The sequence below is a fragment of the Antedon bifida genome, chromosome 4, assembly GCF_963402885.1.
Source record: "Antedon bifida chromosome 4, ecAntBifi1.1, whole genome shotgun sequence".
In the NCBI taxonomy this organism is placed as follows: domain Eukaryota; kingdom Metazoa; phylum Echinodermata; class Crinoidea; order Comatulida; family Antedonidae; genus Antedon; species Antedon bifida.
Window position 1 is genome coordinate 1,882,920 of NC_136229.1, and position 25,080 is coordinate 1,907,999.

At 32.2% G+C, this 25,080-nt stretch overlaps 1 protein-coding gene and 1 long non-coding RNA gene across 2 annotated transcripts in view; one reads left to right on the top strand and one right to left on the bottom strand.

Annotated features, from left to right (window-relative positions):
- LOC144841376 (uncharacterized) overlaps nt 1-22,175 on the bottom strand; it is a 37,618-nt gene extending 15,443 nt beyond the window's left edge. Inside the window, exons 1-20 of the mRNA XM_078697695.1 lie at nt 22,040-22,175; nt 21,145-21,402; nt 20,753-20,896; nt 20,257-20,502; nt 20,006-20,159; nt 19,169-19,284; nt 18,351-18,644; nt 17,210-17,446; nt 16,701-16,937; nt 16,451-16,564; nt 15,400-15,506; nt 14,767-14,811; nt 14,365-14,505; nt 13,649-13,655; nt 8,340-8,597; nt 7,945-8,088; nt 7,426-7,674; nt 7,149-7,308; nt 6,407-6,528; nt 6,018-6,305 (exon numbers count right to left, since the gene is read on the bottom strand). Of these exons, the coding sequence (XP_078553821.1) occupies nt 6,018-6,305; nt 6,407-6,528; nt 7,149-7,308; nt 7,426-7,674; nt 7,945-8,088; nt 8,340-8,597; nt 13,649-13,655; nt 14,365-14,505; nt 14,767-14,811; nt 15,400-15,506; nt 16,451-16,564; nt 16,701-16,937; nt 17,210-17,446; nt 18,351-18,644; nt 19,169-19,284; nt 20,006-20,159; nt 20,257-20,502; nt 20,753-20,896; nt 21,145-21,402; nt 22,040-22,109 (3,391 nt within the window). The 5' untranslated portion in view covers nt 22,110-22,175. The remainder of the gene's footprint in view (nt 1-6,017; nt 6,306-6,406; nt 6,529-7,148; nt 7,309-7,425; nt 7,675-7,944; nt 8,089-8,339; nt 8,598-13,648; nt 13,656-14,364; nt 14,506-14,766; nt 14,812-15,399; nt 15,507-16,450; nt 16,565-16,700; nt 16,938-17,209; nt 17,447-18,350; nt 18,645-19,168; nt 19,285-20,005; nt 20,160-20,256; nt 20,503-20,752; nt 20,897-21,144; nt 21,403-22,039) is intronic.
- Nucleotides 2,654-3,786, top strand: LOC144840426 (uncharacterized). Its single transcript, XR_013611912.1, has 2 exons — nt 2,654-2,992; nt 3,618-3,786. It is a non-coding gene; the product is annotated as an uncharacterized LOC144840426 (long non-coding RNA).
- Nucleotides 22,176-25,080: the final 2,905 nt, after the last annotated feature.

Genomic DNA, 25,080 nt, shown 5'->3' on the forward strand with positions numbered 1-25,080 from the left:
CAATTGAACGAAGTATACTGAATGAAGTTGAATATATTGTCCTATTTGTAGTGAGTCTAGAGTAACGCAAATGAGAGAAAATTGTATATACAAAAAATACCCAATCTCATTCTCATCTAATTGAGTACTTAAATGAAGTCTTCTATCTACACATTTAGCAATAATGTGTACTGATGAAATCTATTCAAGTTTTGTTTTGGAAAGTTAGTGTTTCCATCACTTGTGTTTGGTTGGTTGTTACATTCAGGATAATTGTCCTATATTGCATTTCTTCGCTGAGTATCTTTCTTTAAAGGGCTTTCAAACTGGGGTATATCAACCTACTAATTAAAAGTATGGACATTTTCGGGACGCACAATATAAAAACTAGACTACTGTTGTAATATCACGAACCACAACTGAAAAATATATTTTTTTCTCCAGACCTAAAGTAATCCTTGGTCCGCCAAACTTGGCAGAATTCTCAAAGACTTTTAAATTTTAAAAAATTTGGCCATCATCTGGACACAATTTGGGTATTACAGTTTTGTTACTTATGACATTACGCCTTAGTATCATCTTTTTCATTATTGCCTTTTTATTTTATTTTTGGTTGATTGGTGAATGTTAAATTGTTGTTATATTGGAATTGGTAACAACTCTTGGCTTGCTCATTGATGAGCTGTTTTAACCTCATTAACAGATTTACTTGTATTACTTTCATTTCTTTTATGTAAATTTTCAAAGTATTGAATGATGTGCCCTTTCTCATATCGAGGAAAATAATGGCTTATTCAAACTTCTTTAGCAATCCTTGAACAGTCTGGTTGGTTCAGTCACCATAAGCACATGTATGGTAATGGTAATATTTTCAGTGTTCTCGTAAAGACGAAATGCCCCACCATGTTCTGAGCTTGAGTATGATATTGTTTCTTAGAAATGAGGCTAAACCTTTTTGTTGATTTTTGCACAACATTTCCATTCATAAAATTTGCATTGTTCACATAGTCAAGGACATGCAATACAGAGTTTCATTTTAAGTTTGAAAAAAGGGCAATATATGAAAAAGAGGATACTAAAGCGTAACATGTCATTAGTAACAAAACTGTTCCTATTCATCCAATCTCTTCTAGATGATTTCGATTTCTTCTTTTTTTTTAAATTTGAAAATCTTTGAGAACAACCAAGCTGGACGGACCAAATATGACTTAGGTCTGGAGGACAGAAATCGTCAGTGCCTTTTCCCCATTCAGTCGTTGTTCGTGCTATGGCAACATTAGTATGTAATATTCCTCAGTTTGAATTGAAGGCCCTTTTCAAGAGAAATGTAGCAACATAAAAAATCGTTATGCAACAGCAAACGCAAGTGATGGAAACACTAACTTTCCAAAACAAAACTTTTACTGGATTTCATCAGATCAAATTATTGCTAAATGTGTGGAAGACTTCATTTAAGTACTCAATTAGATGAGGTGTTTTTTGTATATACAATTTTCTCATTTGCATTACTCTAGACTCACTACAAATACGACAATCTATTCAACTTTGTCCAGTATACTTTGTTCAATTGCACATGCAAGCAGCCATCTTCGACAAGTGCTCAAAAGTGGGTTGCAAAATAATGTCATAAATATACAGTTAACTATACAATTAACTAAACAAATTTATAATTTTATGTATTTAAAAGGTCAATAACTGTACTTCCTGACATTTTTTTTTGAAAAATCTTCTATTAAGCAGAATAGAAACATATATATTCTGAACAATCTGACACCAAAATGAACTTTCCGCTCCAACCTAATAATGAGATATGGCAATTTGCCTGAAAAAACAGGTCAAAGGTCAAATATGGTATTTCTGGTCATTATTTGAGAAAAAACTTCATTATAGTAAATAGAAATGTTTATGTTCTGAACATCAATCAATGTTCTGACACCAAAATTAACTCTCTATGACAAGTAGTTTTATGGATATCAAAATACATTAACCGTAACAAGGTTGGCAATTGCACCGTAAAGGTCAAAGGCAAAACTGAGTACTTTCGGTCATTTTTGGATAAAATGTTTTATTAAACTAAATAGTAACATATATATTCTGAACAATTTGACACCAAAATAAACTGTCTGTGACAACTATTTACTGAGATATGGCAATGCCTTAAAATATGGGTCAAAGGTTAAAACTGGTACTTCCGGTCATTTTTTTCAAAAATACTTTATTAGAGTAAATAGAAATGTTTATGTTCTGAACATTTTGAGCTAAAAATCTACTCTCTATGACCAGTAGTTTCAGAGATATAGACTGTTTAAGCGAAAATGTCCGCCATTTTAAATTATGCAAATTAGGTGACCCAAGGGGTCATTTTGCTTGGCGCCCATCAAAAATTGAATTTGTATAGGGTGGGCAACCTGTATACCAAATCTGGTGCTTTTGGAAAAAAGTGAACCAAAATATCCCTAACAGACTCCACTATTTTGCTTTTTTTCTAAGCGAAATTAATAATTTTTTTCTGATTTTTTTTGGGCGAAAGTGAACAACTTTATTAAAACTACAAAATGGTCTATTCAAAATTTGATTTTATTGATCTTCATTTTTCATGTTTTTGAAATACAGTACAACTTTATAGATAATATAATCTTGTCATCAATGACTTAAAGTTGTATTATCCCCCAAAACATGAAAAATAAAGATGAGAAAAATCAAATTTTGAATAGACCATTTTGTAGTTATAATAAAGTTATTCACTTTCGCCGAAAAAAATCCGGAAAAAATATTGATTTCGCTTATAAAAAATCAAAATAAGTTTACCATTTTTTCTCATAAGCTCAGAAATTCCTAAATAACGATGGTTAGCTAACAACTCATAAATATGCATGATATGTTAATGAGCATCCATACAGGGGAGATCCGATCTGTTATCTTCACCACATAAACAAGCATGTGCGACGAACAGAAAAAAGTGCTGGGGTTTCCCTGATTGTATGATGTAAAAAGCTCTGCCGTTAATTTGCTGGTAACTTAAGTAGAATTTTATTTTAGATGACACATCCTCCTATAATAGTTATATATCGCAAACTAGACGTTTTTGCCGTATAGTTATAGGCTTGGCTATCTACAGTAGGCTAGGGCTATAATATAGGCCTAGATAGTAGTTTACTACTGTGTAGTGTAGCAGCTGTAGGCAGGCAGATATCAGGTCAGAAAAGTAGACGGAAACCCACTTTGAGGCCTAGCTAGGTCCTATATCGTACTCACCTAGCTAGGCCATCACTCCACAACTAGCTACAGGAAAAAGGCTGTACCACTGATATTACATTTGGAGCTCGAATTAATTTTAAAGTCTAAAAAAAGACTAACTGATGACAAAAAACAAACATTTGGAAAATGATCAGGATACAGTACCAAAGAAGTTGACGGTAGAATAGGTTGTTGTTGATAGCAACCAAAACACTAGTAATTAGACTAGACCTTTTTGAGGGAGGAGATGCACTTTCCTTACTGTACATTAGTAGTACCCCAAATTGAAAACTTCAGATTCATGTACAGAAATAATAATTATATGTATGCAATAAATTGTGAAATATTTAACTTTTCTATTTGACTTTTGTATTTATACATCATTGTTTTTAAATTTATAGACTTAAGCTAATGAAGACTGGAACAGAGGGTACATCAATACTGCATAAAGGCAACTGACGGTAGACTCGGTAGTGGAACACAAGATAAATATTGGATGACTATCATAAAGCATTCGGCAAATGTGTTGGTTGTTTTCCAGCTTTTAAAATGTTGTATAGTTTTCATAATTAGAGCAATAAATTTGGAATTATTTTGCAAACATAGCATTAAATAAATAAAAAATACTACTACAGTACATGAGATAAAATCTCCATAATTTTAATGTGTGAAGATTTACAGTACAGTACAGTAAACAAATGAGTTAATTACTAGTACAGTATATTTCATTGAATTTCTGCATTATTGTTGACAATTTATTAACTATTAATTGATGTGTTGATTGTGGCATTACAGCAATAGCTTGTCTTCTGTGATTGTTCATCCATTTTAAAGTGTCATAGTAAGAAACGTTCAAATAAATATTGTGAATGTTGCTACCACATTTTGTGTTGATTTCTTCTCATATTATTCGTTCATTCAAAAGAAATACATTTTTTATTAAAATATCTACATAAAAAGAAGAATTTTCAACATAACGGTACTAAGTACTGTAAAGTACACATTCCAAAAAATATTTAACTTGTATTATTTGGTCATTTTCTGTAAAATAATTACATTATTGGATGTACAGTATAGGCCTAGTTACAATTTTCACAAATTTATATTAGCATTAAAATGTAATTAACCATGAAGGAAAAACCAAGCACCATAATCTCTCCTGGCCCTGGTGGTGACCTTATTTTTTATTTTTGGCAGCCATTCACAAGTTTTAGCTTTTTGGGTATCGCTGCTCGTAAGTTATGTATAATTTTTTGTAATCACAAACTCTACATAGAAAAGAAAATTAAATGTTTTAAAATGAATGAAAAGTGATATGAATAATGATAAAGGACTATTATTATAGTATTATACCAAAAATAAGACGAGGTGGTGGTGTCAAAATTCACACTACTAAAACCTTATTCTTTACTCCATGCTCACAGATAATAACTATTAATAAGGCCTACAAGTTAGATCTATTAGTATACTATTAGCTAGGCCTACTACACACTCAGGCCTACAAGTACAACTGGTACTACTACTAGCAGACTAGCTACTACTAATCTAGGCCTACTCTAGGCCTAGCCAATAGAATAGATAGGGTATAGTACACTAGCCAGTACAGCTGTACTTGGCTAGCTAGGCTTCCTATACTAACTAACAAAGCTGCACCATAGAAACTACAGTTCTTACTTACCAATCTGCTAGGGCCTAGCCATAGTATTTTCTTCAAGATAGGAGTTGTTTTTTTGTTGTTAAACTACAGAACTTCCCAAAACGTCGTCTCGCCATATCATGTCGTATTTTTTTGTGATGATCTAGAGGTCACATACACGCACAAGAATCATACAATATGCATAATTCATAAGCTAAATCAGGTCAAGGGTTAACTTAAACCGGAAGCCAGCTGGCTGCCAGCCAACCGACTTCCGGTTGACTATTTTTTTTTAATTACGATTTTCCCAGGTAAATAATTTTTTTTTTCGATCAAATTTTATTTCAAAGTGAATAACTTTTATGTATCATTAAAATGGCCTATTCAACAAAAATATTTTTAAAAATTATTTGTTCAGGGGGACAATACATCTTTAAGTAGTAACTCTGGCGCCATTGTTCAAAACAGAATGAATAGATGTACTTATTTAGACCAAAAAATTACTTAAATTAGCTTCAAATCGTTGTTATGATTTTGATTAATTACAGTAATTAAAAATTATACAAGAAGTACGTGGAAAAAACGTAAAAAAAGTTTCATGTGCCTAGCGATTTTTTTCGTATTGCTGATCTAGGCGTATGTTGTTCGGTTGTTGAAATAATTGACAGTAAGTGTGTTATAAAATAAATAATTAATTTTTTGCATGCATGGAGCAAATAATTTCATTCGGTGAAAGATGAAATATGTTCTATTATATAAAATGAAATTATCTGTCTCGTTGCACTCATAAAAATAAAACAATGTGTTATTCAGACGGAATATTGATCCATGTATGTGTGACGTGACTGAGTAAAAGTTACTGTTATTTCTATTTAGTAGATACATGTATTGGTCTGCCATAATTTGTTGGTAATGCGAGGCATGCGTATCTCGACTTCAACGTCGCTACACGTCACTAGTCGTTGATGCTATACCGATACAAGTATGATGTGTTTGTAAATTATTACTGATGGAAATATAAGAAAGCCCATATGCAAAGTGTAATTCAAGTGTTGTTGGTATTGATACATTACTAATATTAATAAAGTATATAATTGAAAACAATGCACTGACTGAAAAAATCAAGATTACGAATGAAACTATTTACATTAAACAAATGACAAACCTTTGTAAGGTATAATGATAACCCCTGTAGCTTGGGATGACGTTTGGTGAAATAACTTTGTAGTGACTGGTGTTGGTGTATTAGCGTTTTGGGTTGCTGCAACTTTCTTCACCTCTTCTTCGTCCCAATCCGTATAATAAATGAAACCTTGAAAGTAAAACAGGTCAAAGAATCTACCAACAAATGGTGATTCATAAACAGTCTGCCATGAATTACCCCAGTAATCACTTCTATAAATACCAGATCCACCGTTCCAAAAAAAATCAATGCCATAATACAGCCAACCACCTTAAAATACAAAATTAAGAAAAGCAGTTATAAACTAAACATCCACTGAAGAAGACCTTCACGATATTTTCAAAAACTTTCTTTGATATAAAATACTGTACCTTGCACATCCAATGATAGACCATTAATATATCCACCTAATTCTGTTACTATCGTTTGCCTATCTTGCCCCTCGTATGTGCTACGGTAAACGTAACTGTTTTCATCAGACCAAAATAATGTTCTAGAAAAAATATACATAATCTTCTCTATAGCACAAGACCTTTTTTAGTTACTAATAAGGATCAACATTATTTATTCCTTGTGCAACTATCACGATATAATATTGTTTACTGCTTGCCTACGCATTTTAGTAGCACTTCAGTAACGAAGTAAATTATTTCTAGTTCTACAGTTAAACCAATCTTTCAGTTCACTGGTCCTACACTATTGTAAATAATAATTATGCACATATATGTCCAGTTGATTTTGTTGGTAGGAAGGGGACACACAAACGTCATATTTTGATATGGCCTAAATAAAAACGGTACTGTAAATTTCCCTCCTGCTGTAATGTGCTACCTGCACTACAGAGGAGTAGGTTGGTTGCTGTCTGTGAGAAAATTGTAAGTGTAGAACTGCTAGGTCCTCATGAATTGCACTTATATTTTGAAAATGTCAGGCGAATATCAAAAATACCAAAGTATTTTGAAACCTTCGAATTCCAAAGTAGTTTGTGCGTATCAGACTAGATAATTTGTTCACGGTAATTCGTTCACGTATCACACAAACACTCATGTTGGTAAGAAATGTTGTTATTTTTTGGGATTACTTACAAAGCAATCAAGCTGTGCAGAATCGTACCTGTTTGATGGGAGAACAACGATTCCTCTTGGATTGTAAATGCCTGTAAATATAGTCGTGCGATTACTTCCATCCATTTGCACAGATTCAATGCTACCGGTTTCTTTGTCAGTCCAAAAAATAGTTCTAAATATTTGGTCAATAGCGACTCCATATGGATCTGAAACATAACAATGAGGTTTCTTATGACAATCATTATCATGTCATCATTATGACAATGACAATCATTTTTGGTGTAGGTTTTAAATTAACTTTCAATTAAATGTGGTTTACTTACATGTTATGTTTTCACTGACAACAACAGTTAAGCTTTCTCCGCTAAGGGGCGTCTTTAGTATTTGTCCGTTATCAACGTCTGTTAAATAAATTTCTTGTAAAACTGGATCGTAGTCGATTCCAGAAAATCCATATGTACTGTTGAAATAATAAGTTTGTAATTCTGACGTCCCGTTGCTTAACCGTCCTCCATATATTGCTCCGTATTTACGATCTAATGTCAGTATGATGTTATTTTCACCAGCTGAAACTTAAAGTAAATTTGTAAACTGTAGAAATAGTACACAAACTGAAACTTAGCGAGTAAAACTTATTCGGCAAAGTAACGTTTCCTGCGTGTGAACTACAATAAGTAGTAGAATTTACTCAGTAACGTTTCCTAGTTGTGAACTAAGTACTCTAAACTGTAACTTATAGTTAAAGTAATAAGTGGATAAGTATAAAGTAATAAGTGGATATGAACTAAACTATATTCAACATAAACTAGTTTTACATTTTCTAAGGATTATTGTAAACTTACTGATTGAAGCAAAGTTCCATGGTTTTAAACCTAAGCACATTGATTCATCTGCTCCATCTATACAGTCAATATTCCCATCACACGTAGAACTATCTGAAACACATGGCAACGTACCCGGAACACACTGGAAATCACTGCATGGTACTGGAAAAAGGAATGATAAAAGCATTTTAAATTCAATCCTTTAGTGTTTTTGTAAATGGTACGAGTTTCTTTATATATTATTGGCCCATGATTGTCAAGTTCCGGGTCTTTCTCCAGGCGGAAGCAGTATATACAATTATACGATGTATCTAAGTATAACACGCAAGGCTTCTTTAATTCATTCTAAAACACCACCCGAATTACTATAGTGTTGAAATGACATAAATTATTAGCATTATTATTATACTCACCGATGATAGTGACATTAAAAATACACGAGCCAACTTCTGTATCTTCATCAGTAGCAGTATAACGAACTTCAGTAGTTCCAATTAAAAATACACTTGGAGTCGCCAACGCAGGATTGTATATTTCTTTAATAACAAGTCCTGAAAACGGTGTAGTGTCATCACTTACAGTTGGTGCCGTCCACGTGACCGTCGCCTGATTTGAATTAGGTTCTGTATTTTGTTCGATATCCGACGGGCAATTTGACCATACAGGAGGGGCTGAACAAAAAATGATGTTTATTTTGTTGTCATTGAAAACGTAGATACCGATAAGAAATATGGCTGAACGAATAAGAAGAAGCTTATAACTTTCCAACATTTGCAAAATTCAGAAACGTGTCATCAGCAATCTGATAAAAGCTGCTTCGTGATTCTGGATTTTGCAATTTGCAGTAACGTTTCCTGCGTGTGAACTACAATAAGTAGTAGAATTTACTCAGTAACGTTTCCTAGTTGTGAACTAAGTACTCTAAACTGTAACTTATAGTTAAAGTAATAAGTGGATAAGTATAAAGTAATAAGTGGATATGAACTTCAGTAGTTCCAATTAAAAATACACTTGGAGTCGCCAACGCAGGATTGTATATTTCTTGAATAACAAGTCCTGAAAACGGTGTAGTGTCATCACTTACAGTTGGTGCCGTCCACGTGACCGTCGCCTGATTTGAATTAGGTTCTGTATTTTGTTCGATATCCGACGGGCAATTTGACCATACAGGAGGGGCTGAACAAAAAATGATGTTTATTTTGTTGTCATTGAAAACGTAGATACCGATAAGAAATATGGCTGAACGAATAAGAAGAAGCTTATAACTTTCCAACATTTGCAAAATTCAGAAACGTGTCATCAGCAATCTGATAAAAGCTGCTTCGTGATTCTGGATTTTGCAAATACACCTTATCAACTCAAACTAAAAGAACTACATATTAACTGGCTTAAACTCTGTTTACACTATCAAACTTTATGTGAAAAAATGTGATGTGCCGATATATGGACATGCTTTCATATCACTACCATATTTAAGCATATCACTACCATATTTGGGCACATCACACTTTTTTCAAACTAGTTTGATAGACAGAGCTATAAATAAACAATTTACACAACTAAAACATAGCACTTTTTATTATTTATAATACGCTGTCAGCAGCTATTCAGATGTTTGGATAATTTTGAAAACAAAGCATTAACGTAATTGAATACCGGTCGAAGTTTGTATAAATATATGCACTATTTTAAAAAGCTTCACACTAACGAGGGGAAACGTTTCCCGTACATGTTTGCACAATCGTCGGTGGCTAATAAAATATGAAATTTTATCTTTTGAAACAAGTTCAATATCTTACCTGTATACACATTACTTATAGTTAGGCTTAACATAATGTAATGTAACAAAGCCAGCATGTTTGCGTTCATGTTCTTCCTGACAAAAATCATTAAAGATAAACGCTGCTCCAAAAATGATGAATATGCCCTATGTTGTATTATCAGATTCAAACCTGTCTGACGTTGAGAACAGGAAGTAATATACAAATATATATGGTTTGTGTCCCTTTAATCCGGGCATTGTAATTTCGTTTCATAACTTATGTTGTACATATTTAAATTGCTTAAAAAATACCTAATATTATATATGCATGGTCGATCACTTTGTACGAAACAGTGTTTCCTCAATATGTCTTCCTACTCTCTATGCTCTCTCACGTTTAAAGTGACAATGATCACCAGTACAATTATTTACTTTGGTTAGTAGCCTACTATTACAATGCAAGTAACTATTTTGATGAATGATTGTGAACTTAAATAAGGAAAAAAAATTAAACCTAGTTCAAATGATAAAATAAACAAACAAATGATCAGTAGGTAATGATATTGGTAACTTGAGTGTGATTGGCTTAGTTCTCTTGATTCATTCTATGCAGACGGTGATCTCTCCTTATCTCCAGACCTTGGAACTTTTCAAACAGTCTTTTAGCTTCAATGATTCTACTTTTTTAATTCTCTTCCTTTAGATTTCCGTCTTGCTTCATCTTACTCTTCCTTCAAATTGTTGCTCAAGAACCATCTTCTCCCTGTTTTAGTTGCTTCCTATTTCCTTTCTTTTCTCTCCAAGATTGCCAATTTAATTTAATTCAATGTTTTAATTGATTTTCCTTTTGTATTTTTTTGTATTGATTCTAATTATTCTGTGCATTATTTTATTTTTTTAATCTTTATAGGCCTAAATTCTATTTATTTTTATTTGATTGTTAATTGTCTCATGTTATGTGAAGTCCCTGATGAGCAGCTTCGGCTCGATGGATCACACTCATAAAATATTGTTGAAATAAAATAAATGCAATTGTGTCTATGTTCACTGTGATCGAAAAGGCGCTCCCTATGACGGCTGGATAATTGTCGGAGCACTTGCTTTACTGTGGTATATAACAACTATAATGTTTATAACCCCCTCTTACGGATTTGTCATTGTCGAGTCGAGTGTTGTAAGACGACTATTGTTTATTGTACTAAAAAACGCACAAAGATATAATCTAACTTGTGAATCCAAATTTCACTCGTATACTATACTCTATTAATTTGTAGGAGAGCTTGGCACATCGTTGTGATTGTAGAAATATTGCTATGCTGATATCCTCTAATAACTATTTCACATTTTTCCAAAATACAACTACTGTTGCTGTTGCCATATATACTGACAATTTAAATACAATTGTATTATTATTATTATTATTATTATTATTATTATTTATGCTGATCGTACTCATTATAAATCACATTTTAATAAATAAATTAAATGTTTGGTTCTATCACATTTGTATTTTAGTAGAGCCTATGTGTTTTTAGTGATGTAATTTGGTTACCATACCATTATTAGTTATACAGTAAATACAATATTCCTAATAAAATAGTTTATCATTATAATGCTAACATTAATGGTAGTTGTAATTTAATTGTATACAAAAATAAACAAATAAACAATGGTGACTTCATTGTGAATCGTAAGTATACTATTTAAAAAATGTTATGTAATTATTATTATAAATCAATTTATTATCATGTATTAATTAAAAATCGATATTTTAAAATGAATTATCTGAAAACCTACATATTAGCCTATTTATCACTCCATAGCACCCTAGCTACGGGCCTGATATTTGGGCACATCACACAATTTTGTCAAACTAGCTTGATAGTGTAGACAGAGCTATAAGTAAACAATCTACACACCTAAAACACAGCACTTTATATTGTTTATAATACGCTGTCAGTGAAGCTATTCAGATCTTCGGGTAATTTTAAAAACAAAGCGCTAACGTAATTGAATACCGGTGCAAGTTTGTATAAATATATGCACCATTTTAAAAAGCTTCACACTAACGAGGGGAAACGTTTCCCGTACATGTTTGCACAATCGTCCGTCGCTAATAAAATATGAGATTTCAACTTTTGAAACGAGTTCAATATCTTACCTGTATACACATTACTTATAGTTAGGCTTAACATAATGTAATGTAACAAAGCCAGCATGTTTACGTTCATGTTCTTCCTGATGACAAACTAATTATTAAAGATAAAAGCTGCTCCAAAAATGTTGAATATGCCCTTATTTTGTATAATGAGCTTCAAACCTATCTGACGTTGAGAACAGGAAATAAAATACAAATAGACATGGTTTGTGTCCTTGTAATCCGAGCATTGTAATTTCGTTGTTCATTTAAACTTTTATTGTACATATTTAAAATGCTTAAAAGTTACCAAATATTATATATATATGCATGGATGATCACTTTGTACGATACAGTGTTTCCTGAATATTTGTACTCTCTCCATGCTCTCTCACGTATAAAGTGACAATGAGCACCGCTACAATTATTTAACTTTGATTAGTAGTCATTATAATGCAAGTAACTATTTTGATGAATAATTGTGAAATTGAATAAGGGAAAAAAAGATTAAAACGGGTTCAAATGGTCAAATAAACATGATCAGTAGTTAATGATATTGCCATGGGTCTTGATTCATGCATGCAGACAGTGATCTCTCCTTATACCCAGATTTTACTTGGAACTTTTCAAACAGTCTTTTAGCTTCTCTTCCTCTAGATGCCCGTCTTGCTTCATCTTACTCTTCTTTCAAATTGTCGCTCAAGAACTTGTCCTTGTTTAGTTACTTCCTATTTCCTGTCTTTTCTCTCTGAGATGGCCAATTTAATTTAATTCGATGTTTTAATTGATTTCCCTTTTGATTCTTATCATTCTGTGCATTATTTTATTTTGTTAAACTTTATAAATTCTATTAATTTTAATGTTTAATTGTTGCATGTTTATGTCTATGTTTATAGTTGACGCAAACGATTGTCAGAGCATTTGCCTTACTGTGGTGTATAACAACTATTGTTTATAACCCCCTCTTACGGATAATTGTCTTAGTCGAGTGTTGTAAGACGACTATATTGTTTTTATCTTCTTTATTGTACTAAAAAACGCACAAAGATATATTTTAACTTGTGAATCTTAATTTCACAATTGTATATACTGTACTCTGTATTTTGTTATTTTGGAGAGCTTGGCACATCGTTGTGATTGTAGACCTCAGTGCTGATGTCCTTTTATATAATGTTCTAAACTCTCTATCTATTTTGCATCTTTCTAAAATACAACTACTGTTGTTGTTGCCATATGTACTGAAAATTTAAATGCATTTTTAAACAACTTAATGCTGATCGTCATCGAAGTACTCCATTATATCACACTTTCATAACATAATTTTTTTTTAAATGTTTGGTGCTATCACATTTGTATTTACGTTAATTTAACCTGCTTTTAGCGACGTCAGTTGGTTAAGAATACAATTATCATTACAGTGTACAATTATTAATTTTTAATAAAACAGTAACAGTAACATTATAATTCTAACACAAATATCAACACAATAACATTGATAGTCTACAAATATACCGAAGCAAGTGAAATCTTTCCGGACTTCTGGCCTACATTTTAGACATGTAGGTGACATGTAAAATCCAGTATACTGTAGGCTTACTACTGTTAAATCAGGCAGAGAGATACATCTCCCTGAATCAGTTAACCTTTTGCAAAGACAGAAGAAAGACAAAATGTATTTTGATTGAATTCCCGTGAAATAACAATGTTTACATGTCGTCAAACCTACTATTATAGCTAGTTAATATCTGTAAAGAGAAGTAAAATATAATATTCAGATAACTACAATTAAATGACCATGCATTCAGTATTTTCTAATTTATTACCTAATTTCTAAAACAAAAATGTAAGAAAATTACATCAATTATAGTTCTAATTTCAGTTTGTACTGTACACCTGATGTAAGAATATGACGAATTAAATATGAAAAACAATCACATTCTCTTTAATCAAAGTTTAATGATAATCCTCATCGTATTCCCTAATTGTTGGCGAGCAAACAAACATTCGTCATTTTCGGATTTCAGTGACCCATCTATGACCCATGACCCATGACCTATCAGTGACCCATCTATCCAGGATAAACATGAAAATACATATTTGTCTGTATTTAAAACACCGGAATATAATCTGCTGAGTATTATGCTGCTTAAGCTGAAAACATGTAACATAAAAAGAAGAGATATACTGTAACAACGACGACGAAACGTAGCTTTAAAACTGTACTTATGTATAGAAAAGAAAGTGTAGAAAGTATCTCTTGGGGTTTTCTTTTGTATTTACTTTTGGGACTTTGTCACTTTCAAAACTTAAAAGATATTTATTACCACTTCTTTCTTTTCCAGTCTGTTATAATTTCATTAATTATTTGTAAATTGAAAGAAATGTTTTTATTTTGATTTGAAAGAAATAAATGTTAACTTGAATGAATAAATTATAAAAGATTGCCCAAAACCGTAATGCTTTATGCTAAAAATAATAACAATAGTACAATTATAATTCTTTTATAGAATTACGTTCATTTCTTTTTCGACTTATTTACATTAATGTACACAGTTTCTCTCTCCTTTGTTTCTTCTTCAACCGTGTCTTCTACAGTCATATATAGAGTGTCATTGTTGTCTATGCCAACTGGCCCTATGGTTGCCATGTATTCATGCAGTTCCCCAGTGTCCGTGTGTGCCTGAAAAAAAAAACACCAGCCAATTAGAACTTTTTAATAACACGATACCCAAGTGTGGATGTGATCTTGCACTTAATGAGGATCCGAAGAAATGGTTAAATAATTATTAATATCATTAGAATAAGAATACAGTAAATGATAAAGTGAGCGAAGAATGGTTCACCAACAGAATCGGAATCCGAAAGGGATGGATTTATTTTAGAAAGGGATGACATGGTGTGCATAGGATATAATATAGTTTTTGTAAAGTTAACAACTTACATCGGGATTGCTTGAATCAGTAAATCCGTTTTCGGCCGATTTCTTCTGTGAATTATAAAAAAAAAAATTAAATAAATGAATTACTTCTTTATGATGTTAATCTTCATTGCGTGCACGTCACTCCAGCTGAACAACCATAGTTTTTAAGAACCTTCGAATCTCGAAGCACAAATAAGACAAAATGAAGGTACTATGTATCGGTTAGTCACATTTCTATTTCTATATTTGTTTGTGTTTCACGTTCTTAGCAGTGGATCGATAGTTCAAAATTCACAGTATTATTCAATTTTCGCGCTGTATAAAAAATACTCAACATTTTTTGTTTGCATTTTCTCAGGAGCCACGAGATATGGTAAGATTAGCTAACTGCCTACTGCTGAAAAAAAATAGTAGTGTTTTTATAGCAGAATTTCCTTTCTGTATAATGTTTGAAATTTATTTCCGTCCTCTTCTTTCTTTAAGCCCGTTCGTACGTAACAATTTATACGTGTAATGGTCGCGTGTGGTGTACATTTTGAGATAAACTAGCAATTTAAATTGTTCATTATCTTGCTGAAAGTTTATCTCAATTATTTACACCACACGCAACCATTACACGTGTAAATTGCTACGTCCGAATGGGCTCTTACGCACCTTTGTAGACCATTTGTGTTTAAATACGACTCCAGCAGAAACCAACAGTCCAATAACAATGCCGGCAAAGAACAATCCTATTGCAATCTCTATTGAACTTGATGAAGCTGTAAAATATGATAATTTATCATTCCAATTATGACGTTGTATATAAAATTGAAAATATCTTTACCCATCGAAAAATTGAAATCGAAATTGATCCAACATCTTTGAACACCATATAAACTCTTTCTCATGAGAATGATGTGCAACGGAAAATAATATACTATCTATTCTTTTGAACAAACTTGAAACACATTCTAATCTTGATTTGACCCATAACACACTGACTGAGTCCAGTGTATATGTATAGTGTATATTAAAAAAAATAATGGAATGGAACTGATATCAACAACAAATATCCCCTTCCTGACCTTTGATCCAAATTCTATGGACACCCCGAATACACTACTATCATAACAATACACATGTGCGAAAGACAAAACTGTACTAGTATATCATTTATGGGGAGGAGTAGTCTTTTATCAATTTTCTGTAATTTGTACTATACTGATCCTCTTTTGATCTTTGACCCCAAGTTATGAACACCACACGAGTGTAGAGGAAATTAAACAAGTAGCGTTTTAAAATGTTGCCAGAAAGAAAGAACTGGATGAAAAAATATTTTTCGGTAGGTTAAAACATTTGCAAGGAGTAATCTTACTAAAAAATTAACACAAGTAACATATATACTGAAATACATAGAAAGTAGTAATAATTCAACCAAAACACATAAACTTATGTTAGTACTTCAAGATAACATGTTTGGTGAGCTAAAGTCTGATACTGTAGAACATTGTCTAATTTCTTCTGGAAGTTTGCTCCATATTCTAGGACATGTAACAGACGATGAATTTTAAAAGCGTATTCGTCTTGGCCTTGCAGTGTAACAAAAGCCATGCACGTCCCTTAAAAGAATCATTACTGCTTTACTGGATTGTCAATGAAGGGACATCAAAATATAGGTTATATTTTTATACATTTTTTTGAAACATTTAATTGAATTACGTACATTCTCTGTTTTCACAGTTATCACCCTCAAAGTCCGTCGCACATTGGCATTCTTCTACGCCATTGTTTACCATACATGTTCCGCCATTACTGCATTTCTTAGCACAGATGGGTTCTGTAAAACAAAGTTTATAAATTATATACAGTACAGACGAAGAGCTTTTGATTCCACACAATTTCCACATTTACAATCAAACAAACGTTCACCACTGAAGAGTATAGTAGTCTACCTTACGAGTCTGGAAACCTACCTTCAACTGTGACAGTGAACGAACAGGTTCCCTGATTGCCAGATGAATCCAACGCCGTAAAAATCACAGTAGTTTCACCAGATTCAAAGATTGATCCAGAAGGAATATTAAAACTTTCAGAAGCAATACCAACGTTGTCAGTTGACGTTGCGTTGTATGTCACTACAGCAGTTGTGGTGCCATCGGTAGAGTTGGTGATGATGTTACTCGGACAAGTTACAACAGGATTCTCGGTATCTTAAATGAAATTCATTTTGTATAACGATTCATAAAAGTAATCTTCTAAAAAATTCTAGTAGATTGACTAGAATTAAATTCTAAATATTATTTAGACTTTTAGAGTTTTTTCACAAAATATGACTCGGGTACCAATGACCAATGGTGAAATCATCATATATTAGTAATATAAAATGTCCACACAATTTCCACATTTGCTACGACGCATCGTCATCAAACAAAGGCTTAAACGTTCACCACTGAAGGGTATACCTACGAGTGCGGAAACCTACCTTCAACTGTGACAGTAAACGAACAGGTTCCTTGATTACTAGATGAATCCAACGCCGTAAAAATCACAGTAGTTTCACCAGATTCAAAGATTGATCCAGAAGGAATATTAAAACTTTCAGAAGCAATACCAACGTTGTCAGTTGACGTTGCGTTGTATGTCACTCCATCAGTTGTGGTGCCATCGGTTGAGTTGGTGATGATGTCACTCGGACAAGTTACAACAGGATTCTTGGTATCTTAAATGAAATTAATTTTGTATAACAATTATCTTCTATTTTATACAAGCAAAAATTCTAGTAGATTGACTAGAATTAAATTCTAAATATTATTTAGACTTTTAGAGTTTTTACCAAATATGACTCGGGTACCAATGACCAATGGTAAAAATGGAACACGGTATGAAAATTTGAACACGGTTACCGTAGAAAAACAAACAAACTTAAAGATTACTTCAAACGGTTCCTAGAAATGTATTACTATCAATATCATTTTATGACGCTATATTTTCTTGAAAGTGTCTGTGGAATTATATATGTTACTGTAGTGTTATCAAATGATCATAATGTTGCTTTTAGTTCTATATCCAATGGGTTACTGGTCGATTGGTTTTACCATCATCTGTTGGTAATATAAAATCTTCCAGACAACCATTCATTTCTGAGGAACATGCATGCTTATCTCAGATTATGACATTTTCTAGTCGTTACCGTACTGGTCTTTGATGGTACACAGATGTCTCATGTGGATACACCAAGGCAATATAACAACAGGACACTGATGAGCTCGCCTTGCCAAGATGTAGGAACTCGACGTAACAGTCGAGCTTATGTCTGATACCAACAGTACTGTACTATGTACATATTCTCCGCGCGTTGTCTGTAAGGGGCGTGAAACTGATCATGCCGCATGCAGCCACGGAAAACCCCTTTATCGCCTTGATTACTGTACACCGGCAAGTATGATGAGAATATGAATGGTATTTTTCAAAACAATTGTCGTGGGGAAAATGTCAAGCTGTTTTCCAATAGTGCTGAACAATATTTATTATTTAGGCCTACATTAATTACATTACAATACACACATAAATAACAAATACACACGATTACGAATTGAATGAACATAACAATAATAATGACACACCTTTGTAAGATATAATGATAACTCCTGTTGGTGAAAGCCTCGAAATCATTTTAAGGTCCTGAAATACCTTTGTTGTGACTGGTGTCGATATATTTGCGTTTATAGCTGCTTTAACTTTCTTTATGTTATTTTTTTCCCAAGTCGTATAATAAATGAAGTCTTGATAATAAAACACGTTTAATATCAGGTCAGTTTCATGAACAGCTTGCATCGAGTTTCCCCAGTAATCGATTCTATAAATTATGGATGTGGCATCATTAAAAAAACCGTCAACAGCAATATACAGCCAACCACCTAATTAAAATAAAAAGTTTTGAATATGGTTTTTTTGTGCTTAGGTCGTTATTGAAATTATTATGAAATTTTACATGAACTTCTACCGAACATCAGCAATTAAAAACAATTGCCTGTGTTTTATAGTTATATTTATATTATTTTTTTTTCGGGTGGCCGAAAGTTCCTTCGAGCATTTGGACATTATTTTGGTGTTACTGTTATTTGTCTGGGGTTTTGTCTATATTATATGTAAAATGGATAATAAAACTGAAACTGAAATTATTGTAAACGAGATATTCCGAAACGAAGCCTGTATAATTTTGTATGGTTATATTTAGCATCGACAATCATAGACGTTGTATGTCACATTTGGAAAAACCATATGTTGTCACTATCTAATTATGTAATTCAACTTAATTATTATATTGGTTTTAATTTGGTGCAACTGTTGGCCTACTGAAATAACCAGAATATGGGTGTATCATCAGTAGGTTTACTGTACATTCATCTTTCAAAATCCTTTAAGAAAAATATCGATATACCTTCCACATCTACTGATATACTATCAATCGCATCAAAAAGTTCCAGTATCCGCTGCTCATCTTGACCCTCGTAAGTAACTCGTCCAATATAACTTACACAAGACCAAAATAATGTTCTATAAAAATATTAATATAAACTATTAATCACATAGGCCTATATATCAAGAAATACTAGAAAGGTCCGGTTCAATGTTTTGTCAACTTATAATAGGTCAATTTGAAGTTTCAATGCCAGGATTACAACTGCAGTAGAGTAGACTAATATACACAACATAGCGAATAACTGTACTAAAACATACACAATACTAAAATATAACAAAACATAATTTGACCCGTCTCCAATTGAAAAAAATCTTGCTTATTTGAAGGCTAGGTATTTACAAATTTAAATTCCATCACTAACTTTTCAAAATTATTTTAAAAAGGGAATTATTTTAATATACCAAAACATTAAAAAAAATTATCGGTTTTTTGTTTGTTTGTATGTGTTCTCTTTTTATATATATCTGTCCTCTGCTTTGTTTTGTATAGAGGTCCCTCATCGTACTATTGTAATTTTGTTTTCCATTACATGGTTACAATCAATGCCTTTGTGCCCTTCTTGACCAGAACTTAGACTTCTTAGGTTGGAATATAATAATTTGGATTGAATTGAAGGCAAACGGCAGCGCAATGAATTTCAGCTTTTTACGTTGACAAAAAATTGGTTGTATAAAAGTGGAGATAAATAAGTAGAAAGGATGTATTTAGCACTACAGTATAGAACATATTTTGTTGTTGTTTTGTTGCGGGTATCATTGAAATTACACGAAGATATCAATCAAGAATTTTTGTTACCTGTTTGACGTGAGTACAGCAATTCCGGTTGCGTAACTAATCTGTGTAATTATAGTTTTACGATCACTTCCATCAATTTGCATAGACTCAATGCTATTAATACCCGCCCAAAAAATGGTTCTAGATATATGATCAATTGCGATTCTCAATGGATCTGAAATATTAAAGTAATCATCATGTATATTCATATATTAATGTTACGTTTCACTTAATTTGGAGAATGTGCTTTATACTAAAGAACTAGAACTTACTATTTATTTCACTGACAACAACAGAAAAACTTTCTCCGCTTAGAGGCGTCTTTAGTATCTGTCCGTTCGCAGCGTCTGTTATATAAATTTCTTGTAAAACTGGATCGTAGTCAATTCCAGAAAATTCAAATGTACTGTTGAAATAGTAAGTTTGCAATTCAGACATCCCGTTGCTTAATCGCCCTCCGTATATTGCTCCGTATATACCATCAAATGCCAGTATGATGTCATTTTCGCCTGCTGAAACTTAGATACAATTTTTAACATGACATTAAATCTCGAGGGCAGCAGACACAGTAACTTAGCGATTTAATCATTAGAAACATCTCATGTATTTAGTTACTCTAAACTGTATCGGTAACTTAATCAGCTTAGGCTTACGGTGTGAACTGAAGTAATTATCTAAACTGTAGTTAACATACACTTTTCTTGGTGTTCTTTAAATAGCTTTGTAGGCCTAGAGTTTATAGAGTGTAAACATGGTAGGTAAACTTACTGATTGAAGCAAAGTTCCATGGTTTTAAACCTAAGCACATTGATTCATCTGCTCCATCTATACAGTCAATATTCTGATCACACGTAGAACTATCTGAAACACATGGCAACGTACCCGGAACACACTGGAAATCACTGCATGGTACTGGAAAAAGAAATGATATAGGCCTAAGCATTTTTAATTCAATCATTTAGTATTTTTGTAAATGGTACGAGTTTCTTTATAATATTGGCCCATGATTGGCTAGTTCCGAGTCTTTCTCCAGGCGGAAGCAGTATCTACAATTATACGATGCATCTAACTATAACACGCAAGCTTCTTTAATTCATTCTAAAACACCACCCGAATTACTATAGTGTTGAAATGACATAAATTATTATTATTATACTCACCGATGATAGTGACATTAAAAATACACGAGCCAACTTCTGTATCTCCATCAGTAGCAGTATAGCGAACTTCAGTAGTTCCAATTAAAAATACACTTGGAGTCGCCAACGCAGGATTGTATATTTCTTGAATGACAAGTTCTGACAATGGTGTAGTATCATCACTTACAGTTGGTGCCGTCCACGTGACCGTCGCCTGATTTGAATTAGGTTCTGTATTTTGTTCGATATCTGACGGGCAATTTGACCATACAGGAGGGGCTGAACAAAAAATGATGTTTATTTTGTTGTCATTGAAAACGTAGATACCGATAAGAAATATGGCTGAACGAATAAGAAGAAGTTTATAACTTTCCAACATTTGCAAAATTCAGAAACGTGTCATCAGCAATCTGATAAAAGCTGCTTCGTGATTCTGGATTTTGCAAATACACCTTATCAACTCAAACTAAAAGAACTACATATTAACTGGCTTAAACTCTGTCTACACTATCAAACTTGTGTTATGTGAAAAAATGTGATGTGCCGATATATGGACATGATTTCATATCACTACCATATTTAAGCATATCACTACCATATTTGGGCACATCACACATTTTTGTCAAACTACTTTGATATTGTGGACAGAGCTATAAATAAACAATTTACACACCTAAAACACAACACTTTGTATTATTTATAATACGCTGTCAGTGCAGCTATTCAGATGTTCAGATAATTTTAAAAACAAAGCATTAACGTAATTGAATACCGGTCGAAGTTTGTATAAATATATGCACCATTTTAAAAAGCTTCACACTAACGAGGGGAAACGTTTTCCCGTACATGTTTACACAATCGTCGGTCGCTAATAAAATATGAGATTTCAACTTTTGAAACGAGTTCAATGCCTTACCTGTATACACATTACGTATAGTTAGGCTTAACATAATGTAATGTAACAAAGCCAGCATGTTTACGTTCATGTTCTTCCTGATGACAAACTAATTATTAAAGATAAAAGCTGCTCCAAAAATGTTGAATATGCCCTTATTTTGGGCTTCAAACCTATCTGACGTTGAGAACAGGAAATAAAATACAAATAAAATACATGGTTTGTGTCATTTTAATCCGGGCATTGTAATTTCGTTGTTCATTTAAACTTTTATTGTACATATTTAAAATGCTTAAAAGTTACAAAATATTATATATATATGCATGGATGATCACTTTGTACGATACAGTGTTTCCTGAATATTTGTCCTCTCTCCATGCTCTCTCACGTATAAAGTGACAATAATCACCAGTACAATGATTTAACTTTGATTAGTAGCCTACTATTACAATGTAAAGAATGCAAAACTATTTTGATGAATAATTTTGAACTTGAATAAGGAAAAAAAGATTAAATCGAGTTCAAATGATAAAATATAGGCCTACACAAAAAATATGATAAATATGTAATGATAATGTTTATTGATTCATTCCATGCAGACGGTGATCTCTCCTTATACCCAGACCTTGGAACTTTTTAAACAGTCTTTTAGCTTCAATGCTCCAACTTAGTTTCTTCCTTTAGACCCGTCTTGCTTCAACTTACTGTTCTTTCAAATTTTTTCTCAAGAACCATCTTTTGTTTTAATTGCATCCTTTTTCCTGTCTTTCCTCTCTGATATAACCAATTTAATTAAATTCAATGTTTCAATTGATTTCCCTTTTGATTCTAATAATTCTGTGCATTATTTTATTTTGTTAATCTTTATAAATTCTATTTATTTTAATTTAATTGTTAATTGTTCCATGTTATGTGAAGTCCCTGATGAGCAGCTTCGGACCACATTCGTAAAATAATGTTGAAATAAAATTTAATAAATTAAAAATTGTATTCACTGTGATCGAAAGGGCGCTCTCTATGACGACTGGATAGTTGACGCAAACGATTGTCAGAGCATTTGCCTTACTGTGGTGTATAACAACTATTGTTTATAACCCCCTCTTTTACGGATAATTGTCTTCCTCGAGTCGAGTGTTTTAAGACGACTGTATTGTTTTTATCTTCTTTATTGTACTAAAAAACGCACAAAGATATAATCTAACTTGTGAATTTCAATTTCACAATTGTATATACTGTAGGCTACTCTGTATTTTGTTATTTTGGAGAGCTTGGCACATTGTTGTGATTGTAGACCTAAGCGCCGATATCCTCTTATAAAATGTTCAAATAACTCTATCTATTGTGCATATTTCCAAAATACAACGACTGTTGTTGTTGCCATATATACTGATAATTTAAATACATTTTAAAAAAACTTGATGCTGATCATCATTGCAGTACTCCATTATATCACATTTTCATAATATAAATTGTTTTAACATTTACAAATGTTTGGTGCTATCACATTTGTATTTCCTCCTGTTAATTTAACCTGCCTTTAGTGGGTCCATGTGTTTTTGTGACGTCAGTTAGTTAAGAATACAATTATCAGTACAGTATAGGTACAATTATTAATTCTTAATAAAACAGTAACATTAACATTAACCCAAATATCAACACAATAACATTGAAAGTCTACGAATATACCGAAGTGAAATCTTTCCGGACTTCGGGCCTACATTTTAGACATGTAGGTGACAGGTAAAATCCAGTATACTATAGGCCTACTACTGTTAAATCAGGCAGAGAGATACATCTCCCTGAATCAGGTAAGCTTTTGCAAAGACAGAAGAAAGACAAAATGTATTTTGATTGAATTCCCGTGAAATAACAATTATTTTTTACATGTCGTGAAACCGACTTATATAGCTAGTTAATATCTGTAAAGAGAAGTAAAATATAATATTCAGATAACTACAATTAAATGACCATGCATTAAATATTTTCTAATTGATAACCTAAATTCTAAAACAAAAATGTAATAAAATGACATCAATTATAGTTCTAATTTTAGTTTGTACTGTACACCTGATGTAAGAATATGACGATCATGAATTAAATATGAAAAACAATCACATTCTCTTTAATCAAAGTTTAATGATAATCCTCATCGTATTCCCTAATTTTTGCCCATCGAGCAAACAAAAATTCCTCATTTTCAGATTTCAGTGACCCATCTATCCAGGATAAACATGAAAATACATATTTGTCTCAGAATTTTGTAATATTACTAAATTCAATTTTAAAACACCGGAATATAATCTGCTAAGTATTATGCTGCTTAAGCTGAAAACATGTAAAATAAAAAGGAAAGATATACTGTAACAACGACGACGAAACGTAGCTTTAAAACTGTACTTATATAGTAAAGTTATAATATAAAACGTATGCCAAGTTATTTGCCACTTAAAAACTTAAACAAATTTATTCCCACTTCTTTCTTTGTACTTATATAGTAAAGTTATAATATAAAACGTATGCCAAGTTATTTGTCACTTAAAAACTTAAACAAATTTATTCCCACTTCTTTCTTTTCAAGTCTGTTTTAATGTCATAAATTATTTGTAAATTGAAAGAAATGTTTTTTATTTTTATTTTATTTTTAAAAAATGAGAAAAAAAGATTGCTCAAAACCGTAATGCTTTATGCTGAAGAATTACGTTCATTTCTTTTTCGACTTATTTAAATTAATGTACAGAGTTTCTCTTTCCTTTGTTTGTTTCTTCTTTAACCGTGTCTTCTACAGTCATATACATGTCATTATCTATGCAAATTGGCTCTATGGTTGTCTTGTATTCATGCAATTCCCCAGTGTCCATGTGTGCCTGAAAATAAAATTGTGGCCTGCAATTAGAACGTTCCTAAATGAAAATACGAAAGAATGTCTAATTACTGTTTAGAATAAAGAGTTGTACAGTAAATTTCAATTCAATTTTATTTTCATAAGATACATCATTATAATAACATAAGAGTTTTTTCTAAGTAGAATGTACTTATGATGGTGAAACTTACGCTCAGATGGC